Below are 17,376 nucleotides of genomic sequence, written 5' to 3' on the forward strand. Positions count from 1 at the left end.
CTGAGATATAATCGAAAAACGGGAAAATGGGACCTTCAAAGCCCCCTCTCTCCCCCCCGCTCAAGGGCTACGGCCGGGGACTTTTGATATGTTCACCTCCTAACTTGTCAAACCGAGTTACGGAGTCAAAAATTGTGTTCCGAGCATTTCCCTCTACAACTTTTGGAGCATTCGTTGCCTGACCTAAGTAGCTTATTGAATTTCTTTAAAAACTTTTCTGTAAAAGGTTGACGGGTGTTGGGTGTTTATATGGTTTCGGTCGATTATTATCATTTGCATTGCCCATGATGACTTACTAGAATTACGAGCACACGAGACACTAATAGTAGTTTGACAAACCTTGGTTTTCAAGAGGTATTTTATATTGACATTTGCTGTCACAAATTTGCTGTCAGATTTAGTCGCAAACCGCACGCAAAGTGCACACAAATGTGTCGACACCTTGTTACGGAAAAGTGTAGACACGGCGACGACACTTTGTTTCGAAACAATTCTAGACACATTGTGTGGACTCTGTTACGACACATCTGACATTTAGTTACCACTTTGTGATTCTGCGACTGGAATGGTTATATGGGTGTTATTGATGATTGATAAGTTCCGTACCTAATTACCGATTCGAAGAAAGCCTTATCAATTTGAATAATTTTCTCTTAAGAAATCTTGGAGGGACTAGCGTTACCCAGTTTCCGCTGGGGACAGCGACATCTAGCGTTTAACAAACAAATCTGTCACCTAAATGGATTCACGTAGAGAAAGACATTTTTTTACGTAAATCAGTTTTTCAGCGTCAAAATTTCACATCATGGGACCATCGGTCGTTCTCGATTACACACAAAAGTTACCGATAATGCCTGATTGCATTACACGGCCAAGTTATCAACATTTGCGAGTGGCTCTACATTACCGTGTGGTGATTGTACTTCTACATAAAGACTGTTAATAATAAACGAAGTAAGTAGACAAAATTTATTTACAAAATGAAAACTAGTTTACTTCAAACGTATTTTAATAACTGTTCAAAATGTCCACCACCTTCCTGCTGGCATAACTCCGCACGCCGTCTTAAATTGTCTCTAAGTTTGCGAAGTACATACTCCTTGGCTCTCACAACATCAAACGCCTGTATAATTTTTTGGCGAAGCTCTGCGACAGTATGCGATTCTCGCTCGTAAACTTGCCTTTTAATCTCACCCCATAAAAAGAAGTCTAGTGGGGTGAGATCAGGGCTACGAGGTGGCCAAGCGATGGGGCCATTGCGTCCAATCCATCGGTCGGGGAACTCCTGATTTAAGTAGTTTCGAACCCGTAGTGAAAAGTGTGCAGGAGCTCCGTCTTGCTGAAAGTGTAAGTTTTCTAGATTTTCATCAGGAACTCCCATCAATAATCTTGGTAAAACGTTTCTTAGCAGATCCTCGTATTTAGGTCCATTTAGTGTACCTTCAATAAAATGCGGCCCTATTACGCAGTTATTTAGAATGCCTGCCCACACATAAAGCGAAAAGCGAGTTTGGAATGCATCTCTGCGTGTGACATGTGGGTTTACATCACTCCACCAGTGTTCATTGTGGACGTTGAACAATCCTATTATTGTAAAGGTCGCTTCATCTGACCACAAGATGTTGAGATGTAAGTGACCTAGTAGCCATTGGCAAAACTGTGTCCTTTTGCCGTAATCCGCGAGAACAATATCCTGTACACGCTGAAAGTGGAAGGGATGTTTCCCTTGGGCATTCAACAGTTTCCACATAAAAAAATGGGATGTTCCAAATCGAGCCGCGGCTTGCCTTGTGCTGGCTTGTGGGTGGCGGTGAAAGTACTCCAGTACTCGAGTACAGAACGGTTCCGCGTACCGTGCTCGTCGTCCTCTGCCTCGGGCATGTTCTGGGACCGTAAACTGGCCATAAGTCCTTAAATTATTGACAGTACTGTTTATAAGACGACGTGTCGGGATTGGAAGTTCCGGATATTTTTCATGGAACAATATCTGAGTTTGCACCGTACTATGGGTCGTAAAATAAAACGACACCATATCCGAACGCTCAATATGCGTAAAAGGATAGGGAGGAGGCATTTTTAAAACTTGGTAAATTTTTTGAGTTAGATGATTATTTTGACAAGTCATGTCACGTTGACAGTAGTCGAAATTACTTGTTTTAAATTATTATGGTACCTATCACTCTAGAGTATTTACTGTAAAACTGACACTAAACTTTTTGTTCATTTGTAAAGAAGTAGGATGACCATTCATATGGAAAAAAAAGTGGATATCTTGCAACTGAAATTAAAACTGAATAAAGCAAGTTAGCAATCGAGACCTTTGTAAGACCTCTTAGTTGTGGGAAGAAGTATATGAAACACTAATTTTGTATCACGTAAAAGATTGCACCCTGTATATGCTGGGAGATTGTCAGGCCCTGGGGAGCACCGAGGCTTTAGATGCTTCAATGAAGCTTCGAAATCCAGCGGGGTAATCCGGGCAATATGGACATAATGAGAATTGTGACTGCGATCCTCATGAATAACATTCCGATAGTTCAAATGAGGTTCATTTGGCAAGAAGACAGACGAGAAGAAATCCGCAAAATCCTGAGCCGCATCCCTCCCCTGGCATTCATTCCCTAGCATAGGTGACTTGCGCCTCGAAACCTCCCTTGGCTTTCAGACTACCGATATGTTGCCAGAGAGAGAGCGAGGGTTGGCCTTAAGTTTAGCTTGTATATTGCTAATATAATTATCGTAAGCAGCCGCGATACGAGCCTTGATGTCTGCTCTGAGCCTGGAAAATGTGGAATATACAACTATGTCACCGTTACGCTTCCATTCTCGGTGAAGATTAGTTTTCCGCTTAATGTCTCGGATGATATCAGACGTAAACCAAACTGGATAACGTTTGCAAGGTTTATGAAACCTAGTCTTTCTCGGTATACATTTATCGAATATCTCATATACCAATTCATAGGAGAGTTCCACGGCAGAGTTGACATCATGAGAGTCAAGGACTTCACATCAGGATACCTCAGCAAACAATTGGTATAAGAGTACATAATCTCCCTTGACAAAGTTCCAGTCACGGCTGGAGTCAACGTTACTAGGGTCCATGAACCGAGGACCACCCTCATGTTCATTAAGAAGGACAGAAATTTCGAGCGGAGCATGATACACGTCTCGGCTAGTGACTAAACCCCCGTCATCCATTTCACTAACCCTTACTCCAGAGGAATGGCCTCGCACCAGCACTACGTCTAACATTCCTCCAAACGCATTCACCACATCATACGTCTCTGTCAAATTACATACTGTAGTGAAGTAACAAAAGTAACTTAAGACATTAACAGATGAATATTTCGGGTTCAAATTTAAATCTCCTATAATTAACACCAAACCGTTTAACGAGTCAATAACTGATTCTATTTTATGGAAAAAACGCATGTAGACCTCATCAGCAGCATTGGGTGGTATGTATACGACGCATACATGGCAACTATTTTGATCTAGTCGGAATGAAGCCCACAAGTCTTCACAGTCAGCTGTTTCAAGCTCTCGCCTGCGTCGCACGGCCACACCTGGCTGTGCCGCCAGGAGCACGCCTCCTCCACGTCCCTCCGAAGCACGATCTCGTCGCAGCACGCTCCAGCCATGTCCAACCAATTCAGAATCCTCAACAGAGTTAGATAGCCATGTTTCTGTGACAACAACAATATCACTGTCGAGCCTAGGGAGGCTATTGTTTCTAAAACTCTTCAGCTTGGTATTTATTATATATATTTAATTGATATATTGGTATATATATTTAATTACACAAACGGGTCCACCGTGATATAATTTCGTAGTTTTTACCTTAAATTCTGACATTTCAGCTGAGTTGCACCAGCTGTGGTCACGGAAAGACTGACGTCGGAATTTAAGGTAAAAACAATGTAATCATATCGCGGTTCGTGTAATTAAATATGTGTACAAAACGTGAGAGTTTAATGTGTGAAATGTAGCTTATTTTGTTGAGGAAGTCCATAGACATAGGTTCATAGGCTCAATAAATTTGACAGATAGAGGCAACAGACGTGGAGTACTCCGCACTATGCCGCGCGCCGCCTGTGGCGCCGGCGCGTGCTGCCGGCCCGGCGCGCGAGCTGGCGCGGCGCGCGCAGCAGGTCAAGGAGGTGCTGCCACGGGTGCCGCTCCACGACATCATGAGGGATCTCGGTAACTACCACAGTATACACTACCTCGCTGCCGGGCCGCCCCGCGAGCTGGCGCGGCGCGCGCAGCAGGTCAAGGAGGTGCTGCCGCGGGTGCCGCTCCACGACATCATGAGGGATCTCGGTAACTACCACAGTATACACTACCTCGCTGCCGGGCCGCCCCGCGAGCTGGCGCGGCGCGCGCAGCAGGTCAAGGAGGTGCTGCCGCGGGTGCCGCTCCACGACATCATGAGGGATCTCGGTAACTACCACAGTATACACTACCTCGCTGCCGGGCCGCCCCGCGAGCTGGCGCGGCGCGCGCAGCAGGTCAAGGAGGTGCTGCCGCGGGTGCCGCTCCACGACATCATGAGGGATCTCGGTAACTACCACAGTATACACTACCTCGCTGCCGGGCCGCCCCGCGAGCTGGCGCGGCGCGCGCAGCAGGTCAAGGAGGTGCTGCCGCGGGTGCCGCTCCACGACATCATGAGGGATCTCGGTAACTACCACAGTATACACTACCTCGCTGCCGGGCCGCCCCGCGAGCTGGCGCGGCGCGCGCAGCAGGTCAAGGAGGTGCTGCCGCGGGTGCCGCTCCACGACATCATGAGGGATCTCGGTAACTACCACAGTATACACTACCTCGCTGCCGGGCCGCCCCGCGAGCTGGCGCGGCGCGCGCAGCAGGTCAAGGAGGTGCTGCCGCGGGTGCCGCTCCACGACATCATGAGGGATCTCGGTAACTACCACAGTATACACTACCTCGCTGCCGGGCCGCCCCGCGAGCTGGCGCGGCGCGCGCAGCAGGTCAAGGAGGTGCTGCCGCGGGTGCCGCTCCACGACATCATGAGGGATCTCGGTAACTACCACAGTATACACTACCTCGCTGCCGGGCCGCCCCGCGAGCTGGCGCGGCGCGCGCAGCAGGTCAAGGAGGTGCTGCCGCGGGTGCCGCTCCACGACATCATGAGGGATCTCGGTAACTACCACAGTATACACTACCTCGCTGCCGGGCCGCCCCGCGAGCTGGCGCGGCGCGCGCAGCAGGTCAAGGAGGTGCTGCCGCGGGTGCCGCTCCACGACATCATGAGGGATCTCGGTAACTACCACAGTATACACTACCTCGCTGCCGGGCCGCCCCGCGAGCTGGCGCGGCGCGCGCAGCAGGTCAAGGAGGTGCTGCCGCGGGTGCCGCTCCACGACATCATGAGGGATCTCGGTAACTACCACAGTATACACTACCTCGCTGCCGGGCCGCCCCGCGAGCTGGCGCGGCGCGCGCAGCAGGTCAAGGAGGTGCTGCCGCGGGTGCCGCTCCACGACATCATGAGGGATCTCGGTAACTACCACAGTATACACTACCTCGCTGCCGGGCCGCCCCGCGAGCTGGCGCGGCGCGCGCAGCAGGTCAAGGAGGTGCTGCCGCGGGTGCCGCTCCACGACATCATGAGGGATCTCGGTAACTACCACAGTATACACTACCTCGCTGCCGGGCCGCCCCGCGAGCTGGCGCGGCGCGCGCAGCAGGTCAAGGAGGTGCTGCCGCGGGTGCCGCTCCACGACATCATGAGGGATCTCGGTAACTACCACAGTATACACTACCTCGCTGCCGGGCCGCCCCGCGAGCTGGCGCGGCGCGCGCAGCAGGTCAAGGAGGTGCTGCCGCGGGTGCCGCTCCACGACATCATGAGGGATCTCGGTAACTACCACAGTATACACTACCTCGCTGCCGGGCCGCCCCGCGAGCTGGCGCGGCGCGCGCAGCAGGTCAAGGAGGTGCTGCCGCGGGTGCCGCTCCACGACATCATGAGGGATCTCGGTAACTACCACAGTATACACTACCTCGCTGCCGGGCCGCCCCGCGAGCTGGCGCGGCGCGCGCAGCAGGTCAAGGAGGTGCTGCCGCGGGTGCCGCTCCACGACATCATGAGGGATCTCGGTAACTACCACAGTATACACTACCTCGCTGCCGGGCCGCCCCGCGAGCTGGCGCGGCGCGCGCAGCAGGTCAAGGAGGTGCTGCCGCGGGTGCCGCTCCACGACATCATGAGGGATCTCGGTAACTACCACAGTATACACTACCTCGCTGCCGGGCCGCCCCGCGAGCTGGCGCGGCGCGCGCAGCAGGTCAAGGAGGTGCTGCCGCGGGTGCCGCTCCACGACATCATGAGGGATCTCGGTAACTACCACAGTATACACTACCTCGCTGCCGGGCCGCCCCGCGAGCTGGCGCGGCGCGCGCAGCAGGTCAAGGAGGTGCTGCCGCGGGTGCCGCTCCACGACATCATGAGGGATCTCGGTAACTACCACAGTATACACTACCTCGCTGCCGGGCCGCCCCGCGAGCTGGCGCGGCGCGCGCAGCAGGTCAAGGAGGTGCTGCCGCGGGTGCCGCTCCACGACATCATGAGGGATCTCGGTAACTACCACAGTATACACTACCTCGCTGCCGGGCCGCCCCGCGAGCTGGCGCGGCGCGCGCAGCAGGTCAAGGAGGTGCTGCCGCGGGTGCCGCTCCACGACATCATGAGGGATCTCGGTAACTACCACATTATATCCAAAATTAGTGGCTACGTGAGCTGCAAACCTCTTGAATAGATCAAACATTTTGAATACGGCGCCAAAATGGTGACTTTGACCAATAAAATGATGAATATACCCGGTGTGTAAAAAATAACTGCGTTCCCATTGCCAGGGAGGTTTTGGGATTATACTGAGCGACTTTTACTATGGGACCGACCGCTAAATCGCGAAAAAAAATTAACAAAAAAAATTTGGTTGGTCCATTTTCTATAGGAGGGTAAAAATTTTTTTCTACTCCCGTACTTTTATTTGTCATTTAAAGGGTCGTGCACACACCTTTAAAACCCTACCTTGTAGTTGTCAAGACAAGTCTTTAGTCTATTCCCCAAAAAAGAATTCGTGCATACACGCAGTATCTTTTTGGCGATTTTACGATACTTCGTGTAATGACCACTTAAAAAATATTGAATGAAATACAGTGTTGCCAACCGTATTTTAAATGTCATCTCTGACAAATAAGTGAACCATAGACATTTTTTTTTAAATTTCATTCGTTCATTCATTCTTTTGCCGCCCGTACCCTCCATTTTTGCTACTTCTTGAATTAAAAATTGTTGTTAAATTTACAATTTTATTTTAAAGTAAGTGCTTGGTCGTAAAAAAAGTATTGTATGCAACGTTGTTTAACTGAGTCAAAAAATACTCGTGGCGTCTTTATTAACAATTTTCGGCTTCGCCTCAAATTGTTACTCACGCCACTCGCCTTTTTTGACCTCTCTTAAACAACGGTTGCATAAAATACTATATTCAAAACGTCCCTGGCGACGGGAATGCATTTATTTATATAATCGTCCCAATAGTTAAACAAATCGAGCACCTATAATAAAAGTTTATATTTCTCCAGCCATCACCCGCAGCGTAGACGTGACAGTGACGAACTTCCTCGAAGGTGTGACACCTTACACGCCCGAGCCGATCCCACAGGCCCCGGAGGCCCCCGCCGGCCCCGCCAACCCCCAGCCCGGCCCCTCGGCCCCGCGATACGTCACTCCGCCTGCTCAGGTAAGGATAGGTGACAGTTCTGGAGCCGTAACCAAGATGACAAACGCCAATCGTGACGAAAGTAAAAATGAATCGGAATTGACAGATGCTGAAATGTAGTCATAAGACTACATTTCCAATACATTATTTGTTTCTTATGTATTTCATAGCACTCAGTCACTTAGGGCCACTTGCACCATACACTAACCCGGGGTTAACCGGTTAAAGCTAGAGTTACCATGGTTACCAGTACAATTTGACACTCGGTTAATAGTTTAACCGGTTAACCGCGGGTTAGTGGGATTGTGCAAGTGGGGCTTACATATATATTATATATTTTTTTCTCTTTTATAAACTCTTGTCGTATTAAATTTTTTTTTCTACTCATTAACTTTAATTGAATTGAATTCGAAATTCGAACTGTAATCGCATACTTTTCACTATGGGTACCCGACTTAACTATAATGACTTCTTACGAAACGCTTTAAGTCAACTTTAATGAATTCGACCAATCACGTGTAGAAGCCAAAGGATAGAACAAAATACATCATTGTATTTGATGAATAAGAGATGAATAAGAACTATCTTTTTATCTACTGAGACAGTTACTTAATTTTATGTAACTATTTAGAACCTAAATAATTGAACCTAAATTTTAGATTTTATAGTAGAAAAAGAATTATTTTAATTGACTCGAAAAATATTCTATATAATAGTGATATAATCAAGCTTTTCAACTCGTACCTTACTTAGGCCACTCAGCAAGCTTCATAACCTAAACATGGTACTCGACTGAAACTGTAGTTTTTTATATGCTTCCTGAAAAAGGTACCGTATTAAGTATTTATAAAATTTGTTGTGTACGAAATAAGTCTAGACTAGACTTTCATTTTCCCTTTCAGGCCCCCTTCCCAAAAAGCGCGAAGGAGCGCCAACTCAGCTTCCATGAGCGGAAAGCGCAGATGATCGCCGACGCACGCCAGAGGTATATAGAGAAACACGGGCTCAATCTCACTATCACAGGCTAACGATACACATTATTGTCAAATATTTTCTTATATAATTTTAGTTTGAGAGCATTCTATCAATGTATGAAACCCATTTATTTGAGAATGCTAGGAAGCCGAATTTTGGTTTGAAAATGTAAATTATTAAAGGCGTGGCTCTCTCCGCGATTTTTCACGTCGCTACAAGTACATGCGGCCACATGCGGCCCACACCAATTTTGGTGTCTTGCAATAGTAGTTGCTGCGCACCGCTACGGAACGGACGCCTGCTCGCGCTTGCGCCACCTTGCGGTCATATCTGTCTTAATAGACGCCTTTTGTTAGAGAGTGAACCTTCTGTACCTATAGTTCGTTTTTAGGGTTCCGTACCCAAAGGGTAAAACGGGAGCCTATTACTAAGACTTCGCTGTCCGTCCGTCCGTCCGCCCGTCCGTCCGTCTGTCTGTCACCAGGCTGTATCTCACGAACCGTGATAGCTAGACAGTTGAAATTTTCACAGATGATGTATTTCTGTTGCCGCTATAACAACAAATACTAAAAACAGAATAAAATAAAGATTTAAATGGGGCTCCCATACAACAAACGTGATTTTTGACCAAAGTTAAGCAACGTCGGGAGTGGTCAGTACTTGGATGGGTGACCGTTTTTTTTTGCTTTTTTTTTTCGTTTTTTTTTTTGCATTATGGTACGGAACCCTTCGTGCGCGAGTCCGACTCGCACTTGCCCGGTTTTTTATTTTTAGCATTAGAAATAAGGTAAACAATCTTGATATTCTTGATGTGTTTTTTAATTGAAAAGCACATTTTAAAAATAAGTTACGGCGAATATGTAACAATTATGAATCTAATATGATCATTTATATTCTTCTGCTGTTTTTCAATTAAAAGACATGTCAAGATCGCTTACCTTCTTTCAAGTTCTTTCTAATGCTAAAAAAAACGAACTATAGTACTATTAGGTCATTACCTATGAAATTGGCGTTTTGTTCGGAGAATTTCAACGAAACACGAATTTCCATACAATTAATTTTGCGGATATTTTTTTGATGGCTAATTCAAACCAAACAAAATTTTTCCAGTCATTTTTGACACCTTTAAGGTATGTTTTCAATATCTCCATTTCTTGAAAATTGGTACCATTAGAAAAATATAAGTAATTTTAATACTCGAACCGACAGCACATGAAAAGACCTATTTTCAAGGCTTAATTCTGAACACTTAACAATAAAAAATAACAATTAATTGTATGTAAAATCGTTGTTTATTGAGTGCACTGTAGTTTTATTGTAATTGTGTATGTACTTTTGTAAAAAAAAAAAACTAGGATCAGACTTATATCTATGAACAAAAACGCCAATTTCATAGGTAAGGACCCAATATTATGGATGGACTATTATCGGATCAAAAATCGGCTTCATGACATTTTCAGAGTAGCGTTCACGAGCTATACGTTGGAATGCTCCTTGGTCGATTGACTTTTTAATGTATTTCACTCTGGTAATCTTTTAGAAGAATCGGCTACCACAACTTTGACACTGACATATTCTATATCTCTCGCTCGCACTAATATGCAAGTACGAGCGAGATGCGTAGAAAGTAAGTTACGCACACGCTAGCGAACATGTCAATGTCAAGTTCCTGGTAAGACTATTAGAACATGCTTGGGAAGTGATCTATAAAAATGCGGATGTTAAGTTGATTGACCCTTATTAATATTTCGACCGTTGTCACATATACGTGGCTGAGAGAATAGTGTAAACAAATAACTAGGGTGATTCCCCAGTAACTGGCCACGCTGAACTAAAAATGAATTCTATTCGCCTATAAACAGAAATTATTTTAGTATAAGGTGGCTAGTTATTGAAGGCTGGCCAGTTATTGAAACCTTATACTAAAATGTATTTTGTTTATAGGTGAATAGAATTCATTTTCAGTTCAGTTATTGGCCGGTGGCCAGTTACTGGCGAATTACCCTATATTACTTAATTTGAAATAAATTATTCTAATATTGTTTGTTCTCATTTTTAACATGGAACAGCGTAGTTGTTGACTGATCACAATTTAAACTTTTCTTTGCATAGTTCTTATATCAATATTGTGATAATTTTTGGCGTTTATTCTTGTCGGTATAACACCAATTATGTAAGATTTGAATTCCCGAGTAGTATGGCATAGCGTTCATAGGGTTAATACGTAAATGCGATTAAGAATTGGGGCGGATCAGCGTTAAATAAAATGACCTTTTGTTTTAACCTGTTTGACCACCATTGACTGCGAAAATAGAAAATATTTGTTATTTGGAATATTTTTTTTTATTCATGGTGGTTAGAGGTTAAATAACAACTTTAATTTCATTATTTTTTTAAAATGTTTTATTGCTTTCATCGCCTCCAGTATAATAGTGATCATTTTCTGCTTTCATTTTCTACTCCTCAGTAAAGTACATTTTACGTTAGTTTATGACTTTATGACTCTTGGGCATTTTCGCGAGAAGAGATCCAATTAACTTTATTCTAAGGTAGGTAAATTTAATATTTTTCCTACTCGGAATAACGAGCTCTTTAGATCTAGGAGAAAAAAAAATGTGCCAAAATGTTCAGTAATTCTACTTATGTACTCTCCATTTTGTAACCGCCATACAAAGTTTTTTTCTTCTAGTATGATCGAAAGAGCTCGTGATTATGAGTAGAAATAAACATTAAATTTACCTATTTAAGAAAAAAGTTGATTGGATCTCTTCTCGCGAAAATGCCCTATTAATGTTATTTGGTTCCTTATATTTTAATGTATTCTTCATTTCTTTGAAATATCCCTTCGATTTGCCTCGCATGAGAATTGAAATGAAATTAGATCTAGCTATTTATATTCCTACAGTCAAGACCATTAACATGTATCAAATAGAGATGGACCGAATATGCAGTTTATTGCATACGAATATTCGGCCGAATGTTCGGATCAAATTTTACCGAAACGAATATTCGGCCGAACTATTCGGTTGATCTGTAACATCCTTATTTAAAGTTTTCATGTTATTGTTATTGAATGTAAGGAAATATATGACTTTCCGTCTTTGAATGAAAAGCATTAAATATTGTTCAAATTTATATTAGAAATATTTTAATCACTCTCTATTCAAGAGATTAAATTGAAATTAAACTAGATGACGAACGATAATATGTCTGTATTTTACGTACAGTATGCAAATACCGACCATACGTCCTTGAAATAAGGTGCATAATGTTAACGTCAAAATGGGGACTTATTATCCACGTGATTGTACTGTACCTTGATTTACATGAGTTATATAAATAAATAGGATGTTTCCTACCGTTTGTATCAATCGATATCCCGAATTATTTCCACTGTCAGACATAACACATTTTTAGCTGAGTGTTTGCACACGGCGCATGGCTGGGGAAATGGCTCTATTAGACGATGCGAAAACTCGCATGCGAGTTCCATTACATTGCGGTTTTTGATCGGTCGGTTGAATTGGACGTAACTAACAGTCCGCAATGTAACTAAAATCGCATGCGAGTTCGCGCGCCGTCTAAATCAGCCCTAAGTAAAATGCGGGCGACTTGCGCAAGCATTTGTCCTAGCTCGCACTGACATTCAAGTTCAGTCGCGCAGATCACGCGGGTGGCTAGCGCTGGTACATTCTCATGTCACCGGATCCATAGAGTTAGACCAACATAACTCTGCAACGAATTTGACAGCACAAATTGTGCAAGGGTTATTCGTCGTAATTTCATATAAGTTTGACATTTAAAATAACACTTGCAGTCTGGGCTATCAATATATAACTCTGCACCTATTTAAACCTTTGTTTACACCATGCTTATACCTTTGAGACAACATGCCGGAACATGCGCTAGCTACATGCTCCATGTGCAAGCACATAACAGGCGTTTTAAGTTTTATGAATAAGAAGGTAACTTTTTTCCCTTTTAACCGCCACTGTCCTCTATCATTAGAGTTTTTTTTAGACATTAGTGGCGGTTAAAAGGGTTGTAAATTTCGGCTGTAAAGTATTTTCGGCTTATTCATTAATGTTTAGATAAGATATGTCAAATACTTATTTTAACCCTTTTCTGGGCCGCACCAAACTACAAGGTTTTAAAAAAAAAAACAAATATATTACAATTACCTAATCCTGCTTTAATGATTAATTTGAAGACAAGTCACATTTCCCGAACGTCCAATCTAATTTGAACCTTAAATCGGAATGGTAAAGTTGAAATTCCATTGGCGCGTATGTGGTCGATGAATCGTACTATGCCTGGAAAAGGGTTAATTCAGCGCTACTTTTTTTTATCACATAACAACATACTATACATAACTAATATATCTACATAACTTAAATAAATATTTTTATGAGAGATAAATGAATGTTAGCTTTAGTATAACATGTGCCTAAAATGCTAAAGTAATGTTCACTGGCGTACAGTCACCTCCAATAATATATTACACAATGAAGGCCGCAAAAATATATGACACTTATCTGATCTTAGGGCTCATTTAGACGATGCGAGAACTCGCATGCGAGTTTCAGTACATTGCGGGTTTTGATCGGTCGGTTGAATTAGACGTAACTGTTAGTTACCGTCCGCAATGTAACTAAAATCGCATGCGAGTTCGCGCGCCGTCTAAATCAGCCCTTATTTGCAGAACCACAAGAGCGTGTCACATATTTTTGCGGCCTTCGAAGAGTAACATATTATTGAAGGTGACTGTACTATCGTCAGGTGAGGAGGCTTTAGAATAAATAAATAAATAAGTACCTAGATGTAAGGTAGGTATATGTATTCAAAATTCTAGACGGTGACGACATTGATTAACTTCCATTTTGTAAATAAAATATGTACTGCAAACTTAGTCTGTTTAACAAAATTAATTCCAAAGTTGAAGATCATAATCACGTGTTTGTATCGTCTTTACCACTATTTTCAATGGATTTGTAACTGGAATGGACTACTAACATGGATTTCGAAAGGTACTCGTAGAGTTACTACTTAAATGTATCGATAGGTGAAGCGTTTAGTAAGAGTATACCTTCATATATTGCGATCGATAGAATAGTGATATGTTTTAGACTTGGCCCCAGCAAGTCTAATACCGTTCGAGAAATGGGCCCCTTAGAGCGGTTTCTCACTACGTCCGATCCGAATCCGATCCGAAACCGTGAAAATATGGTCCGTAGTAGTCGTAGAACTATTTCTTTACGCACTAGATCCGATCTCCGTCATCCGATTTCTTTCCGTCATTCAACGTGTGCGGTGCGTAACTTACCATAGAAATAGTTCTACGGCTACTACGGACCATATTTTCACGCGTTCGGATCGGATTCGCATCGGACGTAGTGCGAAACCGCTCTTATGATGATGTAATGACGATACGATTGTACACAGTTCTGTCAAAAAATATTTTAACACTGCCGATTAGACCATTGATGCTCGACATACACGTACAGACACCATTAGATAGATATTGATTTTAATACAATAATTTTGTGATATCCTATTTTTTCTAATCACAAGACAATTAACTTCTTGACCTGAATTTGTAGTCATCTTTTTGCATTTTTTCGAGAAGGATTTATTCCGCTAAATACAACAACCGAGACTTGAACACATGTTTTTGTCCACCGGTTAAACAAATTGTCAAAATTTTAAAGGAAACAATTAAATGAGCGTTGAAATTTTCTAATAAAGTCTTCTGTATAGATATTTGCAAACAATGCAAGGAAACGAATAAGTAGAAGTTCTTAACCCTTTCGACGCCGTGTCAAACACAAAAGCTGTCACTCGGACGCCACGTCACCGAAGTGTCAAAACTGAAATTGAACTTTATGCATATGCACGTAGGTGTATGTTGCTCTGTGACCGAATAATCGGTCTTTGGCGTTGGACCTGCGGTGCGGATATATCGGTCATTGGCGTCCAAAAGGTTAAAAGAAAACAAAGAAATTTAATGAGAGTTGGAATTTTCTAATGAATACTTCTGTATATATATTTAAAAACGATACACAAAAATTACTTGTATAAATACGTTATTTTAAAGATATACTTACAAGACGTGCTCATAACGTACTTTAGTATCTCGTAGTGTAGCCATGTAAAGACCTAGCTGTTCAAGTTTATAAGATGATGAAAAAAATAAAATAGTTTTGTTCAGTAAATCATGTTTTATTTCGACCACTTAAATACCTAATAATTAAAATACATTGTAACTTAATGTAACATAGAGAAAGTTGTACATTTATGTCTTGAGGGATATAAATAAAGTCAAAATTAGGTAGAGTTAGACCAAGAAAAGTCTGCAGCGATTTTGATAGCCCACGCAGTGCAAGTGTTATTTATACGACAAAATTTCATAGAACTTTGACGTTTAAAATAACACTTGCACTGCGTGGGCTATCAAAATCGCTGCAGATTTTTTTTGGGGTAACTCTATGATAACATTGTTAGACGATTTATAGAAGAGTTCATAATTTGGGGAAGTAAATAACAAAAAAAAATACAAGGTTTGTTAACACCTTCACTGCGGTATGTTCCCATACCAATTTAGTATGGAGTGCGACAGTATTTTCCAGTTGCGTCCACATTTACAACGTGTATAGTAGTCTGTAATGACAACGAGTTAACATTTTTAGTAGAAACTTTTCTCATATTATCTTAGATACCGAATCTCGCGGGCGTGCTTAATCCCGGTGTGGAGATCTCCTGATTGATGGGAACGTCTTGGTCCTTCAGCTTCCTATCTTCTGCTATTTTTTGCCAAATTGGGGAGGTAAAGTAACCGGTAATACTAATAACAGCGTGTTTTCCTAACATTTTTAGCAGAAACTCTTCCTCATATTACCCTAGCCTAGATACCTCGGTGTGGCGATCGCCTGCTTGATGGTAACGTCTTGGTTTTCCAGTTTCCTGTCTTCTGGCATTTTTTGTCGAGCACAATTTGGGGGTGTAAAGTCCGTGATGACAGTTTTTCTAACATTTTTAGTATAAACTTTTCCTCATATTATCCTAGATTCCGAAACTCGCCGGCGTGCGCCTCGGTGTGCTTAATCCAGTAGTCGCGATCTCCTGCTAGATGGGAATGTCTCAGCTTCCTCAGAAGACTGCCATCTTTTGTCGAGTCCAAGACTTTGGGGGTGTAAACTACAGTCGGTAAAAAATAGTGTTTTTCTAACATTTATAGCAGAAACTTCCCTATATTATCCTAGATACCGAATCTCGCCGGCGTGCGCCTCGGCGTACTTAGCCCAGGTGTGGCGATCTCCTGCTTGACGGGAACGTCTTGGTCCTTCAACTTCCTGTCTTCGGCCATCTTGAGCTCGGCGGCTTTCATCTCTTCCTCCATGCGTTCGAGGTGCACTGCGGCTTCTTTGCGTTTGTCGCGGTTTGACCTGAAATGAGGATATAATAAAATAAGAGTTAAACAAAGAACAAAGAAAAAAAAGTATAATTTAAAAGATTCACCGCATCAAACAAGATTCTAACGATCGCTCTGAGGTGGTATTCCATCTGTCCAATATATTGGTCCAATGTGTATTTGCGTCTCACATTTTGTTTAATGCGAGAGTGAGACGCAATGCACATTGGACAAAGAAATTGGACAGGTGGAATACCACCCTAAGGGCCAGTTGCACCAACCACATTTGACAGACTGATCAACGTCAGCCGGCGCGCCCCGGCGCTTTACTATGAAACTTTCCATACATAAACATTTAGCGAACTCGTTAACGATACGAACAGTTTGGTGCAACCGAGCCTAAGTATCCTGTCGACGCAGACACAACGGTAAACCATTCCATCACTTTTTTTTTATTGCACTCTGTTAACTACATTGGAATCCAATCATATCGGGAAATCATCGATTAGTTTTCTTTTAAACGACGCGCTGAATTATTATTTTTTTCAATTATAAAATTGCATTATTTGTGGCAGACGTCTCTACCACTATTTTTCAAGTAGTATCGTTGTGAGCGTTACTCACTTTCCGGTCTCCTTGACGGAGAAGAACATCGGGCCCAGCTCCGCCAGCCAGCGCCCGTCCACCGCCGTCACGCAGTGCATGTACTCCTGCGAACATTACAAAATAATATTAGTAGGTACACAATCATAACATCAAATATGTATTTCCGGTCAAAAACATTTTTAATAAAAAAAAAATAAGTATATAACCGAATGCTCTTTTCTTTCAACAGTCATCTACTTACTAAGTTACACACTATTGGATAAAACTATAACTCTTCAAGTCCTTATCATGGTTATGTAGCTTCAGTTTCAAGGCATGGCCCGCTGCTCTGGGGCAACTCAGGTGATATCGAAGGAGTGTTAATTGCATAAAAAGGTCAGCGTAAGTAACCCACACAAATACAAACATTTTATGGTGATTCAATGCACAATGTAAGCAATTTTACTCGTGGTTGACGACATACCTAATCAAGCGTGTCACTCAACCCGAAGATCGCCGATGTCGGGAGCAGGTTGTGTGTATAATAAAGAGTCATCAAAGTCAGATCACGCTAAGGGTGGTATTCCACTTGTCCAATGTGCATTGCGTCTCACTCACTCATAAAGCAAAAAGTAAGATGCAAATATACATTGGACCAAG

The 17,376-nt window shown here is 43.1% G+C and overlaps 2 protein-coding genes across 7 annotated transcripts in view; one reads left to right on the forward strand and one right to left on the reverse strand.

The window, feature by feature from the left end:
* LOC134795309 (lipid droplet-regulating VLDL assembly factor AUP1-like) overlaps positions 1–12,081 on the forward strand; it is a 35,235-nt gene extending 23,154 nt beyond the window's left edge. The window contains exons 7-9 of the mRNA XM_063767124.1: positions 4,047–4,203; positions 7,612–7,769; positions 8,651–12,081. Coding sequence (XP_063623194.1) covers positions 4,047–4,203; positions 7,612–7,769; positions 8,651–8,776 — 441 coding nt within the window. The 3' untranslated portion in view covers positions 8,777–12,081. The remainder of the gene's footprint in view (positions 1–4,046; positions 4,204–7,611; positions 7,770–8,650) is intronic.
* Positions 12,082–15,167: 3,086 nt separating this feature from the next.
* The window catches only part of LOC134795296 (pre-mRNA-splicing factor ATP-dependent RNA helicase PRP16), a 159,970-nt gene continuing 157,761 nt past the window's right edge, over positions 15,168–17,376 (reverse strand). For 4 of the 6 annotated variants that reach the window (XM_063767105.1, XM_063767106.1, XM_063767103.1 and 1 more), the window contains exons 12-13: positions 16,756–16,841; positions 15,169–16,165 (exon numbers count right to left, since the gene is read on the reverse strand). In XM_063767105.1, the coding sequence (XP_063623175.1) occupies positions 15,979–16,165; positions 16,756–16,841 (273 nt within the window). In that variant the 3' untranslated portion in view covers positions 15,169–15,978. Of the gene's footprint in view, positions 16,166–16,755; positions 16,842–17,376 lie in introns of all 6 variants that reach the window. The other 2 variants (XM_063767107.1, XM_063767108.1) reach the window with 2 other exon arrangements.

Source organism: Cydia splendana, chromosome 12, assembly GCF_910591565.1.
Source record: "Cydia splendana chromosome 12, ilCydSple1.2, whole genome shotgun sequence".
NCBI classification, from domain to species: domain Eukaryota; kingdom Metazoa; phylum Arthropoda; class Insecta; order Lepidoptera; family Tortricidae; genus Cydia; species Cydia splendana.